Source organism: Macaca thibetana, chromosome 1 (assembly GCF_024542745.1).
Source record: "Macaca thibetana thibetana isolate TM-01 chromosome 1, ASM2454274v1, whole genome shotgun sequence".
Lineage (NCBI taxonomy): Eukaryota > Metazoa > Chordata > Mammalia > Primates > Cercopithecidae > Macaca > Macaca thibetana.
Window position 1 is genome coordinate 153,089,354 of NC_065578.1, and position 27,510 is coordinate 153,116,863.

General features: G+C 34.8%; 1 protein-coding gene across 8 annotated transcripts in view; it reads right to left on the reverse strand.

Annotated features, from left to right (window-relative positions):
* The window catches only part of SYT14 (synaptotagmin 14), a 225,418-nt gene that overhangs the window by 129,919 nt on the left and 67,989 nt on the right, over positions 1 to 27,510 (reverse strand). For 5 of the 8 annotated variants that reach the window (XM_050781370.1, XM_050781361.1, XM_050781353.1 and 2 more), the window contains 2 exons: positions 26,508 to 26,672; positions 20,019 to 20,234 (listed from right to left, as the gene is read on the reverse strand). In XM_050781370.1, coding sequence (XP_050637327.1) covers positions 20,019 to 20,234; positions 26,508 to 26,672 — 381 coding nt within the window. Of the gene's footprint in view, positions 1 to 20,018; positions 20,235 to 23,259; positions 24,681 to 25,078; positions 25,182 to 26,507; positions 26,673 to 27,510 lie in introns of those variants that run through there. The other 3 variants (XM_050781343.1, XM_050781324.1, XM_050781332.1) reach the window with 2 other exon arrangements.

Genomic DNA, 27,510 nt, shown 5'->3' on the forward strand with positions numbered 1-27,510 from the left:
CTGCTGACTGCCCACATTTCCTTGGTTTAACTCCTTATGATAACCATAGCCTTTACTTACTCTGAAAAAAAGTAAAGGTGGCAATGGAAGTCACCACAGGCACCATATTGGTGTTGCACTGCAGGCCACTCCCACAAAAGAACAGAGATCATGGAAGCCCAGCTATTCGAGGCTGGAGAGAGGCCCTAAATAGAGAATCCCTTTATTTATTTATTTATTTATTTATTTATTTATTTATTTATTTGCATTGACAGTTTATTTTTATTTTTAAAAGACCAAATAGTCTTCAAACTTTAGAATTATTACACAGTTACATACACAAACCCATTTAGGAATTTTCAAAGATCATTTTGACTACAGGGGATTCCTGACTAAATGACTTTAGGAACCAATGCTGCTGGAAGATGTATATCATAAAGACATAGAATTAATTCTTACTAAGTTCAGAAGCTCCTATAGTTATATACGTTAGATTTTAAAGCCTGATCCTAAGTCCATTTATTTATAAGGACAATGTAACATGTATATGAACAATGTATAAACATCTATGTAGAGCTAACATCACTTTGGTTTCTTTTTTTTTTAAATTATACCTTAAGTTCTAGGATACATGTGCAGAACGTGAAGGTTACATAGGTTTACACATGCCATGGCGGTTTGCTGCACCCATCAACCCGTCTTCTACATTAGGTATTTCTCCTAATGCTATCCCTCCCCTAGCCCCTCACCCCCCAACAGGCCCCAGTGTGTGATGTTCCCCTCCCTGTGTCCATGTGCTCTCACTGTTCAACTCCCACTTATGAGTGAGAACATGCTGTGTTTGGTTTTCTGTTCCTGTGTTAGTTTGCTGAGAATGATGGTTTCCAGATTCATCAATGTCCCTGCAAAGGACATGAACTCATCCTTTTTTATGGCTGCATAGTATTCCATGGTGTATATGTGCCATGTTTTCTTAATCCAGTCTATCATTTGTGGGCATCTGGGTTGGTTCCAAGTCTTTGCTATTGTGAACAGTGCTGCAATAAACATACGTGTGCATGTGTCTTTATAGTAGAATGATTTATAATCCTTTGAGTATTCACCCAGGAATGGGATTACTGAGTGTAATGGTATTTCTGGTTCTACATCCTTGAGGAATCACCACACTGTCTTCTACAATGTTTGAACTAATTTACACTCCCACCAACAGTGTAAAAGTGTTCCTATTTCTCCACATCCTCTCTAGCATCTGTTGTTTGCTGACTTCTCAATGATCACCATTCTAACTGGCATGAGATAGTATCTCATTGTGGTTTTGATTTGCATTTCTCTAATAACCAATGATGATGAGCTTTTTTTCATATGTTTCTTGGCCACATAAATGTCTTCTTTTGAGAAGTGTCTGTTCATATCCTTCACCCAGTTTTTGATGAAGTTGTTTTCTTCTTGCAAATTTAAGCTCTTTGTAGGTTCTGGATATTAGCCCTTTGTCAGATGGACAGATTGCAAAAATTTTCTCCCATCCTGTAGGGTGCCTGTTCACTCTGATGACAGTTTCTTTTGCTGTGTAGAAGCTCTTCAGTTTAATTAGATCCCATTTGTCAATTTTGGCTCTTGTTGCCATTGCTTTTGGTGTTTTCGTCATGAAATCTTTGCCCATGCCTATGTCCTGAATGGTATTGCCTAGGTTTTCTTCTAGGGTTTTTATGGTTTTAGGTCTTACATTTAAGTCTTTAATCCATCTTGATTGGGGTTGAGGCAGGAGATTCTGCACTACAGCTATTTTGGCAGTGAGCCTAAGGGCAGGCATCTTTTACAGCTATTGGCTACATTGCAGGCTAGACAGCAGTGTCTCATCAATCTCAATGTCCCAAGAGTCTGGGAGAAGTGAAAAATTCATTGAAGGAATTATAAAACACAGTTGAAAGCTTTAAAAACAGACTAGATCAAGGAGAAGAAAGAATCTCAGAGCTTGAAGACAGGTCTTTTGAATTAATCCAGTCAGACAAAAATAAATAAAAAATTTAAAACATGAACAAAGCCTCTGAGAAGTATCAAGTTATGTAAAACACCAGAACCTAAGAGTCATAGGCATTCCTGAGGGAGAAGAAAAAGTAAAAAGTTTGGAAAACCTATTTGAGGATATAATTGAGGAAAACTTCACTAGTCTTGCTAGAGATTCAGACATCCAGATACAACAGACTTGGAGAACTCTAGAAAACACACTGCAAGGACTTCACCAAGACAAACAGTCATCAGACTAAAGTCAACATGAAGGAAAAATTCCTAGTGTCAGGAGGAAAATAGCATCTAAACACCTATAAAATCCCAACAGACTAAAAGCAGACTTCCCAGCAGAAACTGTACAAGCAAGGAGAGAGTGGGGTCCCATTTTCAGACTTAAAAACAAAACCTGTCAACCATGAATTTGTTATCATACTAGTATAAGCTTCATAAATGAAAAAGAATAGTCTTTCCCAAACAGGAAAGTGCTAAGGGAATTCATCACCACTAGACCAGTCCTACAAGAAATACTCTAGGGAATTCTAAATATGGAAATGAAAGATTGATAATCACCATCATAAAAACACACAAAAGTATAAAACTCATAGATCTTACAAAACAATTACACAAATGAGACTGCAAAACAACTAGGTAACCGTAAACATTATGACAAGATGAAATCCTACCTATCAGTATTAATCTTGACCATAAATGCCTTAAACACTCCACTTAAAAGATAAACATTGGTACAACAGATTTGTAAAAAACATGACACAACCAGATGCTACTTACAAGAAACCCACCTAACTGGAAAGGACACCAAGGCTGAAGGTGAAGGAGTGGAAAAAGATACTCCATTCAAACGGAAGCCAAAAGTAAGTAGGAATAGCTACATTTATATCAGATAAAACAGATTTTAAAATCAACAACAATAAAAGAAGACAAAGAAGGGCATTATATAATGATAAAGTGATCAATTCAACAAGATGTAACAATCTGAAATTTATATGCACCCAGATTCATAAAACAAATATGACTAGATCTAGGAAGAGAGAGACAGCAATACAATAATAGTGGGGGACTGCAACATCCCACTGACAGCATGAGACAGATCAAGAGAGAAAATCAACAAAGAAAAACACTGAACTTAAATTAGACTTTAGACTAAATGGACCTAACAGAAATTTACAGAATATTCTACCCAACAACCACAGAATATACATTCTTCTCATCAGTGCATGGAATATTCTCCAATATAGACCACATAGTAGGCCACAAAACAAGTCTCAATAAATTTTTTAAAAAATAAAAATCATATAAAATATCTTCCTGGATCAGAATGGAATAAAACTAGAAATCGATTCCAGGAAGAAAGCTGAAAACTATACAAATACATGGAAATTAAACAAACTGCTCCTGAATGATCTTTGAATCAATGACAAAATTAAAACAGAAATTTAAAATATTTCTGAAATGAATGAAAATGAAGACACAACATACCAAAACCTCTGAGATACAGCAAAAGCAATGCTAAGAGGGAGTCTATAGTACTATGTGCCTTTATTAATAACAACAATAACAATTTTTAAAAGCCAGAAAAATAACAAATCACCAACCTAATGTTGCACTTTAAGGAATGAGAAAACCAAACACAAAATTACTGGAGGAAAAGAAATAACAAAGATCAGAGCAGAACTAAACAAAATGGAGACCAAAAAATTACAAAGGATCAACCAAATGAAAGGTGGTTCTTTGAAAAGATAAACAAAATTGATAGGCTGCTACCAAGACAAACAAATAAAAGAGGAAAGAAGATTCAAATATGCACAATCAGAAATTTTAAACAGGAGACATTACAAGTGACAACACAGAAATACAAAGGATTATCAGAGACTACATGAACATCTCTACACTTAAATACTAGAAAACCTAGAGGAAATGGATATATTCCTAGAAACATACAATCAACCAAGATTGAACCAGGAAGAAACAGAAATTCTGAACAGACCAATAATGAGTAGTGAGACTGAACAAATAATAACAAATCTTCCAACAACAACAAAAAAGCCCAGAACCAGAAAAATTCACAGCCAAATGTTATGAGACATACAAAGAACTGATACCGATCCTACTGAAACTGTTTCAAAAAAAATCAAGAAAAAAGGAATTCTCCCCAACTCATTCTACAAAGCCAATATCACCCTTACACCAAAGCCAGCCAAAGACATAACCAAAATAGAAAACTGCGGATCCATATCCCTAATGACCATAGATGCAAAAATCCTCAACAAATTACTAGCAAACTGAACCCAGCAGTACATCACAAATATGATACACCATGATCAAGTGGGATTTATTCCAGGGATACAAGGATGGTTCAACATATGCAAATAAATAAATGAGATTCACCACATAAACAGAATTAAAAACAAAAACTATATTATCATCTCAACAGATGCCGAAAAAGCATTTGATAAAATTCAGCATCTCTTCATGATAAAATCTCTCAACAAACCAGATATAGAAGGAACATATCTCAAAATAATAAAAGCCATAAGCGACACACTCACAGCCAGCATCATACTGAATGGGCAAAAGAAAGCATTCCCCCTTAAGAACTGGAACAAGACAAGGATGCTCACTTTTTCCACTCCTATTCCTAGTACTAGGAAGTCCTAGGCAGAGCAATCATGCAAGAGAAAGAAAGGTCATCCAAACTGGAAAATATAAGTCAAATTATCTCCGTTTGCTGATGATATAATCTTATGCCTAAAATAATCATCTCTCTAAAGACACCTCCTAAAGACTCCTCCAAAAGACTTCAAGGTTTGATAAATTCAGTAAAGTTTCAGGATACAAAATCAATGTGCAGGAATCAGCAGCATTTCTATACACCAACAATAAGCTGAGATCCAAATCAGGACAGCAATTCCATTTATAATAAGCTACAGAAATAAAAAAAATAAAATACCTAGGACTACATTCAACCAAGAAGGTGAAAGATTTCTACAAGGAAAACTACCAAACGCTGACAAAAGAAACTGTCAATGATACCAACAAATGGAGAGACAACTCATGCTCAGGGATCGGAAGAATTGATACTACTAAAATGACTATACTACACAAAGTGATCTATAGATTCAATGGAATCCCTATCAAAATATCAATATTATTTTTCACAGAATTAGAAAAAACAATCCCCAAATTCAGACAGAACCAACAAAGAGCCCAAATAGCCAAAATAATCTTAAGCAAAAAGAACAAAGCTGGAACCACTACATGACCTGACTTCAAATTATACTATAAGGCTGTAATAACCAAAACAGCATGGTATTGGTATAAAAATAGACTTACAGATGAATGGAACAGAATAGAGAACCCAGAAATAACTGATCTTTAACAAAGTCAACCAAAACATACACCGGGGAAATGACATGTTATTCCATAAATGGTGCTAGGAAAATTGGATTTCCATTCCTCTACTATATGCAGAAAAATGACACTGGACCCCTATCTCTCACCACATACAAAAATTATCTCAAGATGGATTAAATACTTAAATACAAGTCTGGAAACTTTAAAAGCCCTAGAAGAAAATCTAAGAAAAACTCCTCTGGGCATTGGCCTAGACAAAGAATTCATGACTAAGACATCAAAAGCAAAAACAACAGAAACAAAAATAGACAAACGGGACTATATAAACTAAAAGGCATCTGCACAGCAAAAAACAATCAACACAGTCAACAGACAACTTGAAAAATGGGAGAAAATATTTCCAAACTATGCCTCTGATAGAGGAGTAATAATATCCAGAATCTATGAGGAATGCAAACAACTCAACCAAAATCCCCCAAATAACCCTATGAAAAAGTGGGCAAAGGAAATGAACAGACATTTTGCAAAAGAAGGCATACAATTTTGCAAATGGTCAACAAGCATATGACACCAGTCAGAACGGCTGTTACTAAGAAGTCAAAAAATAACATGTTGGCGAGGATGTGGAGAAAAGGGTATGCTTATATACTGTTGCTGAGAATGTAAATTAGTACAGCCTCTAAGGAAAACGGTATGGAGATTTCTGAAAGAATTAAAAGTAGATCTACCATTCGATCCAGCAATCCCAATACTGGGGTATGTACCTAAAGGAAAAGAAATCATTATATCCGAAAAGATACCTGCACTTACATGTTTATCACAGCACTATTCACAGTAGCAAAATATGGAATCAACCTAAGTGTTCAACAGAGGACTGAATAAAGAAAATGTGGTTTACACATACCATGGAATACTACTCAGTCATAAAAAATTGAAATCATGTCTTTTGCAGCAACACGGATGGAACTGGAGGTCATTATCTTAAGTAAAATAACTCGGAAGCATAAAGTCATATACTGCATGATCCCACTTACAAGTGGAAGCTAGGTAATATTTACACGTGGACATAGAGAGTGGAATAATAGAAACTGAAGATTCAGAAAAGTGAGAGGGAAAGTGGGTGGGTGAGGGATGAGAATTACCTAATGAGTACAATGTACCCTATTTGGGTAATGGTTACACTAAAAGCCCAGGCTTCACCACTATGCAATATATCTATGCAACAACACTGTACTTATACCCCTTACATCTACTTAAAAAAAAAAAAGAAAAATATATATATAAAAATTTTAACTTCTGATTTTTCTATAATGAACATGTATTGCTTACACAATAAAAATAAAACAGCAATAAAGATTTACTTGGGTGTAACAGTTATACAAAAAAAATTTTCTCATATTATGTTATCTAAGTTATTTCAGTGGAGGAGTTTGGTGCATTAGCTCTGAGGGCAGACACAGCGTATTTAAATTTTGGCCCTGCTGTATACTTGCTATTAACCTTAGACCTAAGTTCCTTAACCTCATTGTGTTTCAGTTTCTTCATCTTCAAAATATGGACACTAATAAAACTTGTCCCTTATGGTTATTTTGAAGATTAAATGAGTTAATTTATGTAAAATGTTTACAATATTATTTACCACATAATCATTAATAAAGTATAGCTATTGTTATTTGCAGAACTTTTTATTAATGTACTAAAAATACAGATTTTCCAGACTTCCAAAATATTGTAATCCATCATCTTTAAAAAGCTGTTCACTATGAAATTATAAAAAAATTTAAGGGTATATTCATTCTTTGAGAAACAAGTAAAAATGTTTAAGGGTATAAATATTTTCCTTATAAAGTGTTATGCTTTATTAAATTTATACTTAATTAAAGAAGCATTTTCAAAGTTACCAATGACCAAAATCCCATGATATGTTTTTCAGTTACCTACTAAAATCAAGGCACAACAACTAAAAGATTGGTTAAATTATAAAAAGCCAAATGCTTTTTTCATAACTATCTGAATAGTAAATAACTGCCTTACTAAGATTCAAAATCCATTTAAATGATCTTACTTTTGGTGGATGGAATTTCAGCAACTCAGACTTAAATATAATCTGATCTTCTAGGAAAATCTTTACCCTTATGAGTACACATCAAGCAAAATGAAAGAGATATTCTAAGGCGTCAAAACACCTCTTATATTCTCAAGGTAATTTTTGACTCGCACATCAAAGATTTCAATGTAATTTATTTTCTCAAAGGTAGGAAATCTCAAAAAGAGAGCTCCACATTAAGATTGCTTAGATGAAAGATTTTTCAGAATTATGCATTAAAATAAACAGAATCTCAATTCTATTTCACCCAAAACTAATGATATTCAGTTGATATTTACCTCTTTAAAATGGCTCTGTAATTATTTAACATGAATGAAGCCAGAGAAACACATTACCATAAAGTATAATGTATATATTTATATCTTTAGCTCAACTCTCACAGTCTACCCCTATGGTCCAATAAAAGTTTGCATTCAGTCAGGTCTCTTTTCTTTAGGCTTTTCAAAACTCAAACCCTGATTAATATCTGCCTCAAGAGAGGACAGACGGGACATGTTCTTCTGACATTATCATCTGAACATTTCAATGTATGTTTTCACTATTATAACTGACTTCTACTTTTTTTGTCTCCCCTAATTCTTATTCTAGTTTGTACTATAGCAGTAACTGGAAAGAAAGGATATTTAAATGATCCTGTCCCATATTAAAACTCAGTTTTAAGGCAAAAAAAAAAAAAAAAATTGAAAATGCAATAATTTGGGGAGTACTATGAACAAATTTAGAGAGTACATAAATAAATAGTGCAAATGTATAGGTAAGCTTCTACCACAAACAATTAGTAGAATGGAAAACATGGAAGAGTAAACTAGGAGAACAGTATAGCTAAATTAATCAGCTTCTAATTATTGTCTTCATAGTAAGTATTTAAATAAAAAACCAACAGAATTGATATATTCTTCTCTTACCATATTTATTTGTAACTATTAATATTTACACTCTACTTCCCATGATGGGGTTTTTTTACTGGGTACTACAGTCAGAGTCACTCATACAAAAAATGAAAGAAGCGGGTATGAGGAGTTAATATCATAAACAAACAAGTATGATTTCACATGGTCTAATACTCTAACTGAAGCTAGGTTTTCCTCTGCTCCCCCTTTTTACTTCCATTTTTAGAAAGGAAATAAACAATAACTTGGAAACTTCTAGTGGTAAAGAATCTTTCTACTGGTAAGAGAGGAAAACATGATTTGAGAAGAAGAGATACTTGGTGTGGGACAAACCTGATGAAGTGCTTAGGGCAACCTAAAGGTAAAAGATGGTGATAAAAAGGTAATACAAAAGACAAAAGCAGGAAGAACTGGTAGAAAACACTGCTTACTTAATTATTTCAGAAGCAACTGGTATGCTATTGAAATTCAGCTGCATTGATACCATTCTGTTTTGTCGGTACTATACAAAAATATCTGAGTTAGAGGTAAATGACGGCAGTGTACTTAATCTTTCTTAATCTAGCATCTTCAGCTGATTCCAATGACATCCTTCTCTGGAAAAAAAAAAAAAAAAAAAAAAAAAAAGACCATAGGAAGAAGAGAAAAAAGGAAGATACTTAACTCTGCCATGACATTTAAATGCTCCACCAGGTATTACTTTCCTGTTCTACTTCCGGGCATAGTCATTCTCTGCTAGTTGTCCCTTATTTGTCCTGAAAATGCTAAAGTGCACAGTAGTCCACAGCAAAGAGGGAAAGAATAAATTTCTCTCCTTCTTGTTACCTTCTTTTAGAAAAAATCCCTAAACAACAATAGGTGGGCATTACAGGATTTATTAAAACAGGTTTTTGAGGTCTTACAATGGCCTCCTTGCTCTTTTCAAAACTCAGGCATGAATCAGGTAAAAGCTATAACAGGAAAACAACCTGAGAAACAGATAGCAATCTCCACCACCACTGGCCACACTGATATTAAAGGATAACAAAGGAATATTATAAACAACATCTATGCCTACAAATTTGATGACCTAAGTGAAATAAACCAATTCCTCAAAACACACAGTATTCCAAAACTCACACAAGAAGAAACAGACAACCAGAATAGGTATATACCTATTTAAAAATGGAATCAATTATTAATAACTTTCCAAAGCAGAAATTTTGGATTCAGTGGTAAATTCTACCAAGCATTTATGGGAGAAATTATACCAATTCTGTACACTCTCTTTCAGAAGACAGAAGTAGAGTGAATATTTCCTAACTCATCCTACAAGGCCAGCATCACCCTAATACCAAAGCTATTACAAGAAAAGAAAACTACAGACCAGTATCTCCATGAAGAAAGATTCAAAAATCCCAAACAAATCATTAGCAAATCAAGTCCAATAATGAATAAAAACCACAACCAACTGAGTTTTATTCCAGGTATGCCAGGCTGGTTCAACATTTGAAAATGAAAGAATGTAATCCATCCATCACATATGGCTGAAGAAGAAAAACCATACGATACTATCAACAGATACAGATAGCAAGCTATATTTAAAACTGCCCCATCCTGGGCAACATGGAGAAACCCCCATCTCTACCAAAAAAAAAAAAAAAAAAAAAAAAAAAAGACAGGCATGGTGGTGCATGCCTATAGTCCTGGTTACTCAGGAGACCGAGGTGGAAGACTGCTTGAGCCCAGGAGGTCAAGGCTGCAGTGAGCCATCATTGTGCCACTGCACTCCAGCCTGGGCAAATGATTGAGAACCTGTCTCGACAAAACAAAACAAAACAAACAAAACACTGCCTTCCCATACTAATTAGTTTTATTACTGAGCCAGTTCACCATGTCTGGTTCCTAAACCTTTCTCAAGAAACTGTTCTTATAAGTGATCTTCTCTCACACTCTCATCCCTGTCCAACAGCGATGCACAGACATGCATGAATCCCAACAACAGAGAAAGTTGACATACTTTCCTAAAACACTCCTCACTTCATCATACTCAATGATAAAAGACAGAAACCTTACCCTCTAAGATCAAGAAAAAGTCAGGCATGCCTACTTTCACCACTTCAACTCAACATAGTACTGAAAGTCCTAGCCAGAGCAATTAGGCAAGAAAAAGAAATAAAAGGCATCCAAAGTGAAAAGGAAAAAAAATTATCTCTGCTCACAGATTATATGATCTTCTATGCAGAAAATCCTAAAGATTCCACCTTAGAAAAAACTGCTAGAACTAATAAACAAATCAGACCAGGTACAGTGGTTCACACCTGTAATCCCAGCACTTTGGGCAGCTGAGGCAGGCGGATCACTTGAGGTCAGTAGTTAAAGATCAGCCTGGCCAACATGGTGAAACCCCATCACTAGTAAAAATACAAAGATTAGCTGGGCATGGGCATGGTGGCAGGAAACTGTAATCCCAGCTACTTGGGAGGCTGAGGAAGGAAAATCACTTGAACTCAGGAAGCAGAGGTTGCAGTGAGCCAAGATCACACCACTGCACTCCAGCTTGGGCAACAAAGCGAGACTCCACTAAAAACAAACAAACAAACAAACAAACAAAAAACTAATAAACAAATCCAGCAAAGCAGCAGGATACAAAATCAACATTTAAAAAATCAGCTGCACCTATACACTAATAATGAACAATCTGAAAAGGAAATTTCTAAGAAAACAATTCCATTTGCGATTACATCAAAAAGAATAAAATACTTAGGAATAAACTTAACTAAGGAGGTGAAAGGCTTGTACAATGAAAACTAAAACATTTCCAAAAGAAAGTAAAGACATAAATAAATAAATGAGAAGACACACTATGTTAATGCTTAGAAAACTTAATATTAAGATGTCAATAATACCCAAAGTGATTTACAGATTTAACGCCACCTCCATAAAATTCCAATAACATTTCTTGCAGAAATAGAAAAACATCCTGAAATTCATATGGAATCCAATGAGATCCCAATTCTGAAAAAGAGAAACATAGCTGAAGGACTCAAACTTCTTGATTTCAAAATGTACTATAAAGCTACAGTAATCAAAACACTGTTGTACTGGCCAAAGACAAACATATAGGCCAATGGAATGAAACAGAAAGTCCTGAAATAAAACCTTGCATATACGGTCAAATGATTTTTGATAGGGGACCAAGACCATGCAATGTAGAAGAGCCTTTTCAACAAATGTTCTGGGAAAACTGGATATCCAAATGTAAAAGAATAAAACTGAACCCTTGCCTAATATCATATTTTAAAATTAACTCAAAATGGATCACATCATAACTATGACTTAAAACTACAAAACTCTTAGAAGAAAACGTAGGGAAAAAGCTTTACAACATTGGATTTGGCAGATTTCTTGGACATGACACCAAAGGCACAGACAACAACAAAAAATACACAAAGTGGATTTCATGAAAATTAAAACATTTTGTCTATCAAAAGATACTATCAACAGAGTAAAAAATGCCAGTCCAGAATGGGAAAAAATATTTGCAAACTGTGTGTCTGATAAGAGATTAATATCCAAAATATATAGAGAATTCCTAAAACTCAACAACCAACCAACAAACAATGTGAATCCAAAATGGGCAAAAGATTTGGACATTTCTCAAAAAAAAAAAGATATACAAACAGCCAATAAGCACATGAAAAGATGTTCAGTATCACTAATAATTAAGGAGATGTAAATCAAAACTACAGTAAGATATCACCTCATACCTATTAGAATGGCTATTACTTTGAAAAAACAGACAATAATAAGTGTTGGTTAGGAGGTGGAGGAACTGGAACCCTTGTATGCTACTGGAGGAAATGTAAAATAGTATAGTCACTGTGGAAAATAGTATGGCAGTTCCTAAAAAAATTAAAAATGGAATTACCATCGATCCACCAATTTCATTTCTGGGTCCATACTCAAAAGAACTGAAAGAAGAGTTTCAAAGAGATATTTGTACACCCATGTGCATAGCAGCATTATTCACAACAGCTAAAACACAGAAGCAATACAAGTGTTCACCAATGGATAAATGGTTAAGCAAAATATGGCACATGCACAAAACAGAGTATTATTCAGCTTTAAAATGGAAGAATATTCTGATACATGCTGTAACACATATGAAACTGAGGACATTATGCTAAATGAAATAAGTTGGTCACAAAAAGACAAATAGGATATGATTCCATTTATATGAAGTACTTGGAGTAGTTAAAACCACAGAGGCAAAAAGTAGAATGGTGACTGCCAGGGTTGGGGGAAGGGGGAATGGAAAGTTGTTTAATGGGTATGGAGTTCAGCTTTGCAAGGTGAAGAGTTCTAGAGATGGATAGTGGTGATGGTGCACAACAATTGGACTGAAAACTATTGAGCTGTACACTTAAAAATGGTTGAGATGGTAAATTTTATGTTATGTGTATTTTACCACTATTTTAAAATTGAAGAGAAAAAAGGAATAAACTTCTGATACATGCTGCAATGTGGATGAATCTTGATGACATCATGCTGACTGAAATAAGCGAGACAAAAAAAGGACAAATAGAGTATGATTCTACTTATATGAGCTACCCAGAGTAGTCACATTCAGAAGAGACAGAAAGTAGAATATTGGTTATTCGAGGCTGGGATGAGAGAATAAAAGACTTATTTTTTAATGGGTATAGAGTTTCCATTTAAGATGATGAAAAAATCCTAGAGATGGAATAGTGATGATGGTTGTTCAACAATGTGAATATACTTAATGACATTGAACCGTACATTTAAACATTATTAAAATGATAAGTTTTGTGCTATATATATTTTATCACAATAAGGAATAAAAAGAGAAAAATAAATACTGTAGATGTAAAAAATAAAATAAAATTCTACGCTATTGGGAGGAATTAATCCCATCACATAAAAAGATATCCAAAACACCAAAGTTGCAGTAAAATAAGAGTCAAGATTATTTCCTCTTCAAATTGGCCATATTTTTAAAATATACACATGATAAAGAATTCCTTAGAGGAGAGATGTTCATACACAAAAATCTGAAATTAAGAAAAAAGTTTACCAAAAATCTAAATAAACATGTATGGTTGACCCTTGAACAACAGGAGTTTGAACTGTGTGAGTGTAGTTATAAATAGATTTTCATCCATCTCTGGCACCTGAGACAGCAAGACCAACCCCTCCTCTTCCTCCAGAGCCCACTCAACATGAAGATAAGAATGAAGACCTTTTTGATAATCCATGTCTACTTAATGAACAGTAAATATATTTTCTTTTCCTTATTTATTTATTTTTTTTGGAACAGGGTCTCACTCTGTTGCCTCGGCTGGAGTGTAGTGGCATGATCATAGTTCACTGCAACCTCAAACTCCTGGGCTTAAGTGGTCCTCCTGACTTGGCCTCCTGAGAAATTAAGGTTACAGGCATGGGCCACCAGGCTTGGCTAGTTTTTAAAAATTTTTTTGTAGAGACATTATAGGCATGAGCCACTGCGCCCAAGTCCCCTTATAATTTTCTTAATAACATTTTCTTTTTTCTAGCCTACTTTACTGTAATAATACAGTATATAATACAGATAAAATTTAAAATATGCATTAATTGACTGTTAATATTATCAATAAAGGCTTCCAGTCAACAGTTGGCTATCAGTAGTTAAGTTTTTGGTGAATCAAAAGTTATGGGGATCAGTGCCTCTAACTCCTAGGTTATTCAAAAGTCAAATGTAATATACCTAACTTTAACTATTCAAAGTCACTACACTATTTTTATATCAAAGAATTCTGGAAAATACAGAGAGAATTTTTAGTACTTTTCCACTTTGCAAAGAAATTATGAAAATTAATAAAAAAATTTTAATATAACAGTTAAAATGGACTTAAAGGAAATATAAACAATCTATTACTCTTAAATATTAAATTACTATAAGAGTAAAATATAAATAAAAGGAATAAATGAATATATTTTGGTAGTCCTAATTTTAAGGTAACATCAAAATTAATAGAATGAAGCTTGTGGTATAGCTATAACAGAAAGAGAATGACAAGTAGGGCTGTGTGTGTGTATGTGTGTGTGTAAGCTATACACCCTAAGACATAAGTGATGCTGAAAATTATTTTTCCATGGTGTTTTATATTAACTTGCCCCACAGTAAATAATGTAAATTTAGTAATACAGCTTTCCATAAGATATATCTATGTAATCTCTATGGGAAACTAATAATAAAAAGCTATCAATAACAGAAGACATTCTAGTAATTTTACACTGAACTTGATCTTCATATAGAATCATCTTGAATAAGCTTCTATCTAATATAAAAATAGAAAGTATTAATTAGCGTGAATGAAATTTCAGAGGTTGGTCTAGCTCATCAATTAAACAAGATACCCACAAACCATATTTTGACACTGACCTTTTTAAAACTAGAGTGGTTTATCAGAAAATGCCCTTAATTTTAAGCCCAACACAGTAAAAATAAATTAAAATTGGGAACAAAAGGATTTGATAAATTATTTTGATGTTTCTTTATTCTAGAAAAATTTCTTACAGATACCATCCTTTTTGTAGTTCCAAAAAAAAAAAAAAAAAAAAAAAAAAAGAAGATTAATATGGCCACCTAGAGGAGAAAACATGATCAACAAATATGCCATTACATTTTCTTACTTTTTCTAGAATATGTGTATTTCAGATTCATAACATATAACCTGCTCTAAAGGACCAATTGAAGGGGTTCATCTTGTATGAAATAGACTTAGGGGAAATATTAAAGTAGCAGTGATGACCTAATGAAAGCCAAATAACATTAATTTTGCTGTCGACTTGACAAGTATAGTTTTTATCTTGCTGTGTGACTTTGGGTTAAAAAAATAATCAAAGTCACTTCAATTCTGTAGAATCTTACCTACCACCATACATGGCAATGAAAATTAAATATGACAGCATAACAGAAACAGAGTGAGGCACATGGTAGGAACTCAATAAATGGCAGTCCTCGCTACCTGGTAAAATTTCTCTTGCACTGGTGTCTCCTAATACCTCTTCAGGTCCTCTCTAATCTTCTCTACTCCTGCAGATTTGTTTTCAAAATTGGCTGTTCCAAAGTTTCTCAACTGGAATTACTTAGGCTGTTGAGAAATAGACTAAAGGTTCCTTATTAGCATTAATGAGGTAAATATTATGCCATGTAAAAAAATGTATATTTTTAAATATTTTTCCTTCTACCTTGTGATTCCCTTTAGTTAACTCACATTAGTCAAGTTTAACCTTTATAAACTTGTGTGATGGTCACATGCAGACTACAGGATCACAGCAATAAGAAATGTAACTTACTCTATTCATCTCTTTGTGTGTCATTTATTTTCTACTCACACAAGAAAATGAATGAAGTCCTACCAAGAGAACTGTACCCAGCAGTTCTCTTAGGTGGGTGATCAGCCACAAAGTAGCAGTTTCTGCAGAGGCAGCTTTGCCAAGCGGCAACCACCAGGTGGAGACGCAAATCCCCTTCTTTCCCAAACATATAACAGAGGGGAGTATCAGTGGGCGAGAGAAAGAAAGTGAACAGTTGGGTTACAAACAAAACCCCTCAACCACCTCTCTGACTCTCAGAGTTGATAAGGAGAGAATAGATGGTAAGAAAGCCTAGGCAGCAAATGTATACTTCCTTACCACTTATCCTCTCCTTAACAACACTCAATCTGACTTCCTTATTACTCTCCTAAAACTCTAATTGAAAATGATTGATCAACTTCTACTGGACAAACGGGTTTATCTGAATTATCACCCTCCCCAACCACGCTGCCTTCCTTCTTCTTCTAAAACTTTTCTTCCAAGGCTGATAAAATATAACATTTTCCTGAATCTCCTCTTTATCTCTTTTACTGTTTCTTTGTGTCTTTTCATGACACCCCTAATTCTCCTGTCAAAGGAAATGATTCTCTGATCTTTTCTCTGCACGCATTCTCCTTCATCAATTTAATTCATGCCCATAGCTTCTATTCTCTAAGCATATATGATCTGAAAACTTCTCCCTCAAATGCATTCATGATTACAAGCTTGATAGCCATTTCCAACTGCTTAAATATCCTGCCTCATCACTATGTAAAATCACTTATTATATCTCTTATCCACTGCCCCCTTCCAACCAAACACAGGTCCCTCTCTGGATTTCATATTTACATTAATGACGTCATCATTCTCCTCACCATACATGATGGAAATTAGTCATCTCTGATGTTTCCTTTCTTTTTCCAAATGTTCCAAACACATTCAGATCCTAAATCCAGTAAATTCTACCTCAATAATCGCTCTCCTATCTTACTTTATTTCTATTGCCACTACTGTAATTCAAACTTCTATCATTTTCCACATATACTACCCTATAGATCTCTTTAATCGGTATCTTTTCTGACAGTCCGCTTGCTGCTAAATTAATCTTTCTGAAGCACAACCCTGATTATGATTCCTTAGTAAAAAACTCTTCAGCAAATTCTCACTGGCAAACAAATTAAACCCTATCTTCCTAGTCAGGGGGCACTCCAGGCCTTCAACCTCATCTCTCTTTTCAATTTTAACTCCTATTCCCTCAGATGTATGTGTATAGATGCAGCTATGCTGGAGTCAAGTGGATTTCTCTCCATCCCTGAAATATTCTCTACATTGTATCACACTCTCCTGCTTAAAAACTACTGAGCAAGGCATTCCCCTTCTTCGAACAAAGATCCCAAGTTAGAGGCGCTGAAATATACTTTCTTTTGGATTCATGATTGCATGAAAGCCCTATTCCATGCTTGTTGAAATAATTCTCACTCAAGTCCAGCTCACCTAGACCCCATTAGACTTCCTGAGATTCCTATCTCCCAAAATCGAAATCACCTCCTACTCTGTGTATCTTTTATTATTTTTACTTTTTAAAGTTTTGTCAGCTGAGTGCAGTGGCTCATGCCTGCAATCCCAGCACTTTGGGAGGTCGAGGTGGGCAGATCAGAAGGTCAGGAGTTCGAGACCAGCCAGGTAAAGCCCCATGTCCATTAAAAGTACAAAAATTAGCTGGGCATGGTGGCACGTGCCTGTAATCCCAGCTAGTCGGGAGGCTGAGGAAGCAGAATCTCTTGAACCCAGGAGGCAGAGGTTACAGTGAGCCAAGATCATGCCACTGCACTCCAGCCTGGGCAACAGAGTGAGACTCCATCTCAAAACAGTTTTTCTTTGTTTTCCCTCTTCTATATTTCTACTGCACTTTGTTCATGTGACTAACAGACCTCTCATCATATTATATTACATATACACTCACTGATTTTCCTCCTCCAGTCAGTAGGCTTTTTTCTTTTTTTTTTGAGACAGAGTCTTGCTCTGTCGCCCAGGCTGGGGTGCAGTGACGCGATCTCGGCTCACTGCAAGATCCACCTCCCGGGTTCATGCCATTCTCCTGCCTCAGCTTCCTGAGTAGCTGGGACTACAGCCACCGGCCACCACACCCAGCTGATTTTTGTTTAGTAAAAAATGATTTTTTTTACTAAGCTGATTTTTTCTATTTTTTTAGTAGTGACGGGGTTTCACCGTGTTAGCCAGGATGGTCTCGATCTCCTGACCTCATGATCTGCCCGCCTCAGCCTCCCAAAGTGCTGGGATTACAGGCGTGAGCTACCGTGCCCAGCCGTCAGTAGGCTTTTGAGAGAAACAAGCTTATGATCTTCATATCCACAGTATCTAGCAGTGTATGACTGCTAAAAAGTGTTCACAAAAGCTTTTCATGTTTACAAAATAAATAAATCTAATCTCGGAATGCCTAAAATTAAGTGTTTCATCAAATAATTTAGGGTAGGAATGTGTAAAAAAGTACAGGATAGCTCCTAAATATATGGGTAAACTAAAATGAGAAAGTGATTCTGGGACACTTGGACCACTTGCAGAGGTTAGGGCAAGAATAGTAAAAGCACCTAGGTTGTATCTCTCTCCTCACTGCTCTTTCCATAGTCTATAAAGTCAGGCTAGACTAACAGAACTACCGAGACATGCTCAAGACAGCAGAGGGGTGTTGGGGTGAGAGGAAAGAGAAATGAATAGAAAATAAATCCTAAATGTACACCTGCAAAAAGGGAATGCACACTCAGGGCTTGCTCATGACCATCACTGTTTTCACTACCATTATAATTAGCTACATTTACTTATCACTTACTTATGAGCTATCAGACACTATGCTAAAAACTGTACCACATCTATCATTTAATTTTCATGGCAACCCTACCAGTTCAGTATTACTCATATTTTACAGACAATGAAAGAAATCTAAACACAATGAACTATATTGCCAAAGGTCTCACAGCTAATATGTTAAGAGATATGGCCAGAACGTTAATAAAGACCAGATCTCAAAACACATTCTCTTCCTGCTCTACTATTCTTGTACCAGAGGTGTACATAACTTGGGGACTGGTTTTACTGCTTTACATTATTTAATTAACTTAGTAAGCACATGTCTTCTTTTCCCTAGTACTACACTGTATTTTTGAGGGTAGAGTACATGTCAAATATTTTTTATCTTTTCCCTTGAATCTCATAATGACCATATAGCAATCATTCAGTATTTGATTAATTTATTATTATATCTGTGTACTAACAGACATAAGAATTGAGGTGCACTAATCTTTAGTTGGCATGAAGCCAAATACAGTAATAGACGATTTATCCCCTTTGACAACTGTACATGTTGGGATAAGACTCAAAGTCATTAATAGTAATAGGCCCTAAAACATTAAGTCACAGCTACAAAATCAAGGATCGCTTGTGTTTATGTATACTGATAAAAATGATATCTAGGATATGTTATTCTTCCCTTCATATCTGGGTATAAAGATAATAATCATGATGAGCACCCATACAGTCTATTAAGCAAGTGAATAACTTATTTAAATGTGGAAATAAATATGCTTTAATTAATGGCAAAACCTGTCTTACTTATGTCACAGAAAGATGTAAAAACATGTATAAATGGACTGACATCTTCTATACAGGTTGAGTTTTAAAGTCAATTTCAGTACATAACACAAAATCAATTAGAGACAAATAATCCTTCAAATTACTGAAATCCTTGAAAATCCCTTAAATTGCCTTTAAAGCATGGTATAATATAGTACCAGCTCTCAATAAATTCATCTCAGACAGTTTTCCCTCCTGCACAAAACAGATTACCATTTCTTCCGCTGTGTGCCATGTGCAACATTTGGCTGGTGTTTAGGAGCCATATTGAATGAAACAGCATACATTTACACACTGGAATCATATTCAACACCGTGAGAGACTTAAACTCTATCAGTTCCTATAACAGGTATAGAGAACTGATTCCATCTGAGAGAACAGCAGATTCACATCTTCCATATCATGCTTGCTAAGCATATGTTCACTGTGAACTGAGAGCTACAATTATCACATCACGTAAATTATTTGGTTTTTGCTTTGGGGTGTTTTGGTATTGGTTTTGATTTTTGGCCTGAGGCCAAAGATATGAATTTGAATAAATTACATTTCCAGAAATGTGACTCTACCGTGTGAGCTCTCTTGTTTATTCTGCAACCACAGATTCCTAGAATTTCAGGCACAAGTAATCGAATACTATAGTGTGTCATGTAAAAAAATAAAACAGCCCATCTTACCTTCATCTATTGATGCTTCACTACTGTATCCATCATACTCTGCGGATAAAGGACTGTATTTCTGCCTTGTTTCCCAAGCATAGTTCTTTTGTCTAGAATCTGCCAGTGGTAGTCTGGAATTGTGTGTTCTGGATAAGGCCTCATGATATTTACCCAGTGCTTCATCTTCACTTTCAGAGGACGAACCATGCTCATCTTTGTCCATGTAGGAATTATCTATTTGGAATGACATGAAGAATAAACCGTAATTGAAAAAACATTTCCCTCCCCTCAACTGGCCCTGCTGGGCCTGTGAAATGAAAATTTTTATGCAATCAAATATGGAAAATTTGCTGAAGTTATACATATAAACACACACATATATACACAAATATATATATATACACACACACATATATATACACAAATATATATATACACACACACACATATATACACATATATAACCTGAATTTTCAGATTTAAAGAAATACAATTTTTTCACATAAGAAGCCCAAGCTTTGGAAAAAGATCAGCTTGTATATTCTATTATATAAATAATGTTTGTTAGTCACAGAGATTTTTCAACCATGTTATATATAAAGGAAATTATAATACTTACCATTTTACATTTTTTGAAGTATAAGTAACACATAAGTGAAGTTCTAAGTATTGCCAGTACTATGGATCTGATTCAAATAATTCACATTAAAAGACACATTTCTGGTTCTCGTTTTGGTTGAAATTTTCTCAACTGATAATACTCAGTGCTAGCAGTAAAACACAGCAATGGACAGGTATACACTATTGGTGAAATTATAATTGATACTACTTTCCTAGACAGCAATTTGGCAAAATATATCAGACTTTTAAATCTGCATACTCTGATCCATTTCCAGGAATTTATCAATTCTATTTCTAAGAATTCAGCCTAAGAAATTAATTAACAGATGAGTAAAGATAGATTTTTGAAACAATTCACTGCATTGTATTTAATGGCAAAAGAGATAATCTAAATGTCCAACAGTGGGCTTTGTTTAAATAAATATGATACATCTATTCAATGATATACTATGCAGTCATTAAAAATGAGGATGTGAACTTAAAAGAACTCTCAGGGAAAGAATAACTACAATATCATGTTATGAGAAAAAAGGAGGTTAAAAAGTAGAAGTTATAATTACATTCCCATTTGAAAAATATATATACACACACGTGGCATGTACACACACATAATGCAGTCTAGGTATGCACAGACAAAACTATCTGTAAGGATATACACCAAACTGTTAACACTTACTGCTTGTGAAAGGCAGAATTTCTAAGAAAATTTTACCTAAATATACCTAAATTTCAAAAAAAACTTTCAGGAAGTCTAAATTTTTTATTGTTCTAAAAAGCACTAGTTATTACCAGTTTTTTGAAAAGGTAACCACTTTGAAACTGCACAATGGTGCAACTTTCTTAGAATTATTAAACAATTCTAGAAAGATGAAGAGACTACAGTAGTTAAAATTCATTAGTTCAACAGGGTTATTTTTCTCTTTATAGTCAGTTAAGATAATCTGTAGTAAAGAAATCGAGGCTGAAATTTGAGTGGGAGTTACAGAATAAGTAATTTTTAAATACAGGACAGAAACTAAATGCTTAGAGTTAGAAAAAGGTTATATGTCATCTAGTCTAGTCCTAGTTTTTAAATCAGTAAAATAAAGCCATAAATGGGTAATGCTATCACCAATGTCACATATTGTGACAGTGCTTGCCCAATACATAGCCAATAGTCACATGTGGCTATTTAAACTAATTAAAATTAAACAGAAATTAAAACCCAGTTCCCCATGCTATTAGCCACGTTTGAAGTGCTCAACAGCCACATGCAGCTAGTGGTTATTGTATGGAACAATGCAGAGATGTAAGACTTTTTCATTGTTGCAGAAAATACTATTAGACAACAATGAGATGGCCGAGCCATAAGACCTCCGACTCCCAGTGCAGAGCTGTTAGCATTTTGTTGGATACCACGGTGGGGATCTTAAAGCAGCAAAAGGTTTTGAGTCTCTTGAGGAGGGTAATTAGTCTGTGGCCAAACTTCACCTATTAAAAAACATTACCTAACGTAACCTGCATTAGAAATAGAGAAGAAAACCCTTCCTTTTTCTTTTCTTTTGTTTGTTTGTTTTTTTGAGAAGTCTCACCCTGTTGCCAGTCTGGAGTATAGTGGCGTGATCTCGGCTCACTGCAACCTCCGCCTCCTGGGTTCAAGGAATTCTCCTGTCTCAGCCTCCTGAGTAGCTAGGATTACAAGCACCCACCACCATGCCCAGCTAATTTTTGTATTTTTAGTAGAGACGGGGTTTCACCATGTTGGCCAGGATGGTCTCGATCTCCTGACCTCGTGATCCGCCTGCCTCGGCCTCCCAAAGTGCTGGGATTACAAGCGTGAGCCACCGTGCCCGGCCTTCCTCCTTTTTCTATACCTTATAAACCCTGTGTCAGAATCTGGAACATAGGTACCAGTAATATTACCGTTCAGCTAAATGAAGGGTTAACCTATGGATCAAAAAGCTTTTGAAAATCATTTGGGAACATGCGTAAGTTTAGTACTGACTATATTGTGGAATATGTTAGAAATATTTGGTTTCTTTAGGTACTAGCATGCTTCTTAATGAAAACAAATTTAAAAAGTTAAAAACCCTACATGCTACTTGTAATAAATTTATTATGAGTGTCCATTCTACCATTATTTTCTGAATAAAATAATATGTAAACTATTTTACATTATTTTTTAATTTTTGCTACTTTAAGCAGTAAGTCTATCAGAACTAAACTGGGCCTACCAAAGATCACTAAATCTGACAATCAAAAAATTGCTAGAATGGACGGGCACAGTGGCTCATACCTGTAATCCTAGCACTTTGGGAGGCCAAGGCGGGCGGATCACGAGGACATTAAGAAGAGTTTTCAGTTCTGCTACGATTACATACATAATAGGGACATTAAGAAAAACTAGGGCTGCTGAAAAGTTGGTCAAATAATGCAGGGACCAGGGGCAATACTTAGCGGCACAAATAACATGAATGCTCTCAAAGTCATTTTAGAAAAAATACTGAATGGCTTTAAAAATGTTTCCCAGTAAAAGGATTCAAGAAAGTCTTAAATGTAGACACATGAATAGGAAAGCTGAAAAATTTGGATGATGTTTTACTAATTTAAAAAATCAAGAGAAAATTTAATCATTCACACCAACATTAGGAGACCTCACCTTTTTCTGGTATTAACTTAGAATATTTTTCATCTTTACTCTTTGCTGTTCCTTTCTTGGCAGAAATTGCCTCAGTTTTCTTCGGTTTTACGTCTTCTTTCACTTTACAGTATTTCTTTGAATTTATTTGTTCTTCAATTTTCCCAGATAACTTATCTTTAGAATTAGTTGGTGGTGCTGGATGTATGTCTTCTTTTATAATGGATTTCTGTGTCATATGTCTATTGCTTGTCAAAATACCTTTTAAAGAACATTCATTTCCTGAACATTCATTCCCTTTAGATGTTTTACTTTTAACACATTTTTCAGCTTTCTTTAAACGATCTGAATGCCCTAAATTGGGAAGATGTTTATATTTATTGAAATGCCCCATATTCTCTTGATCTCTTCCCAAATATACATGTTGAGATTTAGTATATTCTTCCTTTTCACGATTATCTGTACCAACGTATTTCTTTTGCTCATACAATTTGTTTATTCCATCGGCATTCTTCTGATTTCCTTTCATTTCTTGATATCTTACCTCCTTTAAATCATTCTTACCATTATTGGAAACTCCTAGTCCAATTGTTTTACATCTGTTGGTACTTTCAAGTTCTTGACAAATAGATCCAGCCCTTGTATTCTGTTTGATAACTGATATCCCACCATTATTCATGCAGCCTTTCAAAGAAGAATCACCAGTATTACCAGTATCTTGATATCCTGATAGAGTCTGTTGCCTATCATTAACATGTTTAGATACTCTTTCTTCATATATACCTTGATCTTGCTTTTGTGAAACTGAAGTTTTGCAAGTATTTATTTGCTTTGCTCTATGCTCTAAATTGGCTTGTGTTTTCTGACAATTAGTGTTTTTGGAGACTTCTGTTAACCCGGCATTTTTTTGGTTAGAAGTGTCTACAGCTTCTTCTGCTACAGAGCTTTCCTCTTCTGGGCGAAAGCCACTTATCATACTTGTTACCTGCTCAGCAACTGAGTCAGTTAAAGCATAGCTGACCTCCCCAACAGCAGTGGTCAAATCCTCTACAGCACTACTGATTGTGTCTACCAGAGAGGACACTGAAGGCAGATTCTGTTGGAAATTTCTGAAAAATGCCATTTTCTAATTCCTTGTTCCTAAAAGGTGCAGTAACAGAATTTTCTCTTCTCAAAATATCAACCACTTTGGAACTTGAATTTAACATTTACTTAAATGTTGCTATTCGTCAGCTCAATATTAGCAATTCACATTGTAGCTTTCAATCTTTCTGTAAATACATTATGCATTGAAAGAAATATGCTGAAGTAAAGATTCTTCCGAAAAACAAAAATCAAACCACTTGGTTTAAATGTTATGACATTTTTTCTCACTCCACAGCTATTGTAACAGCAGCAAGACAATATTTTTCCCTCAAATACTATTGGTTTTTATTCTATACCTGAAAGAAGAAGTATAAAAAGGATTTTTATTATGTACTTTTAGTTTGCTTATTAATAGTCTATGTAAGGGAACTACCCTATCTTACTAATAAACTACCCAGTATCATTTCAAATTAAGAAAAATATTAGAGGGAAATATCTAAACAATTTTGCCTAGTGGTAAGATTAGGGGAGAGGAGGTGTGGACATTTGCTGAGTGGCTACTATATGCAAGGCATTGTAATTGACACATTTTATCCCACTTGATCTTACAGTAATTCTAGGAGGTAAATATTATTATTCCTATTTAATAAGTGAAAGAAAAACAAGGCTCAGAAAAATAAAGTTCCCTGAGACATTTTCAAGGGATCCTCAAGGTCAAGACTAGTTTTACAATAACAGCAAGGGGGTACTTAACTTTTTCATTCTCATTGGCTCACAAGTGAACACGAGTTATCCAGAGGCTACATGCCAGATTGAATGTAGAGGCAGAAATGAGAATCCAGCTGTCTTCCATTATGCTAGTCATTAAAAAGATTTGCAAAAAGTGTAACAAAATCACTCTTCTCACCATTTTTCCCCATTTTCTTTTTGTTTTGGAAGATAGTTTTTTTTAATTTAAAGATGTTATTTATATTAATGTGTAATAGTCTTGTTTTTTTAAAAAATAAATATTTTAAATTTTCTCAGTTTTAACTCTAATATGGTACATATCAATAGATAAAATCCACATAAACAAAAAGCTCTTTGGGAGTACTTAATAAAATTTGTACAAAGTTGTCATTAAACAAAGGAAAAGCCAGAAACACTGAACCAGTGAATTACCAAAGGCCGGTAAAGAGATACTTTTAGCCAGTTCTTTCTGCACAAATGATCAAAAAGCAGGACTGGAGTGGATTATAAGAAGCATTGAACTTAACCAAATTAAAACTGTATAAAATACTATTTATAGTTTCTTAATGCAAAAGTCACAACATATAATTTAATAACTTACAGATTCTTGTAACAGGGCTATCACCTTTTAAGTTATCAGATGTAACAGAAAAGTGTATCTCCAACACTTATCTCTGTACACAGATAAGTAAAGCAAGATTTCTCAGCTATTTTTCATCACATTCTTCTAAATTAACACTTTGCTTTTATAATTTCCAATTCGTTTCTGCTATCATTTATATAAACCAGTCTTTGGAAATAGAAAATTTTAAAAACTCTTGTAGTAATTAAAAAAACATTCCAAGGAAAATGTTTCCATAAGAGAAAGAATGGTATTTACAGCCCTCATCTTTCCTAGTATCCAGTAACGCTATAATATATGGTGCCAAGGGAGGGAGCAGAACACTATTTTTTATCATCACAATTTATATATAAATTAAGTTACTAAGTAGAACCACCTCCAACTCCTCCAAACAATAAAATTACCCATTAGCTGAAAATTAAATAGCAGGTAAAGAAAAAGGGTGAACACTTTCAAAAGTGTTCTAGGGATGTGGAGAAAAAAGTTCTCTAAAGAGCTTCTTGGACAATGGAAGTATGCTACATAAAGTAACAACATACTTCCTTCTTCCTCAAGCGCATCTGTTCCTATCATAGGCTCAAAAGTATATCTTACATATGAAAATTAAAATGTCATTTTGTGATAGTAGACAATTCACCTTTATGTACTAGCAATTCATGAACAACAGAAGGACACCTGAACATAATTTACTCAACAGATCTTTTACAGAACAGTAGCTCAAATATTAGTTTATTGTATGTCACAACCAACCTTTTTATTGCATATATTAAAATAAGTAAATAATAGTACAGATAAAGAGAACAAACAAGAGAAGCAGCAATATGATACTTACAAATTTTATCTTGTGAATTCTTCCTTGTACTGTATTCTGAACCAAGATCTGGAAACCCGCCAACATTTTCAAAACAGAACTTCTTATTAATATAGAGAAAAAGGAGCAGCATCAAGATAATAAACACCCCAACAGCTGACAAAAATCCAACTGCCTCTGGAGATACTAGAGAAAAAAAAGTCACAGCTGTAAGCATTTATTTTTCTTTAAGCTACAAATAAGAAGGAAACCCCAAACATAAGTTAGCTTACTACCTTATTTGAATCATATTTTTTAATTGTCATAGTTTAAAAATAGTTTCATTTATAAGAAAAACAAACTGCAAAGTTTGATGACAGTTGTTCAATCTATTCAGCAGCATTCATTCAAATTTTCTAAGTTTCCTTAAATATTCAGAGGAACAATCTTAAAAGACAGGCGTCAGCCAGGCACAGTGGCTCACACCTGTAATCCCTGTGGGAGGTGTGATTGTGGGAGGCCAAGTGGGTAGAATCTCTTGAGGCCAGGAGTTCAAGACGAGCCTGGCCAACATGGTGATACCCTGTCTCTACTAAAAATGCAAAACTTAGCCTGGCATGGTGGCACATGCCTGTAATCCCAGCTACTTGGATGGCTAAGGCATGAGAATCGCTTGAACCTGGGAGACAGAGGCCACAGTGAGCCAAGATTGTGCCATTGCATTCCAGCCTGGGCAACAGAACAAAACCCTGTCTTAAAAAAAAAAAAAAAAGACAGGAGTCTATAAAATAGGCAATCATCATATGTTTAATCCATCGAACAGCACTGCAAAAATTTGAAAATAAGAATTAGAAAAAAGGCCAGGTACGGTGGCTCATGCCTGTAATCCCAGCATTTTGGAAGGCCAAGGTGAGCAGATCACTTGAGGTCACGAGTTCAAGACCAGCCTGGCCAACATAGCGAAACCCTGTCTCTACTAAAGTACAAAAATTACCCAGGCATGGTGGCGGGCACCTGTAATCCCAGCTACTCAGGAGGCTGAGGC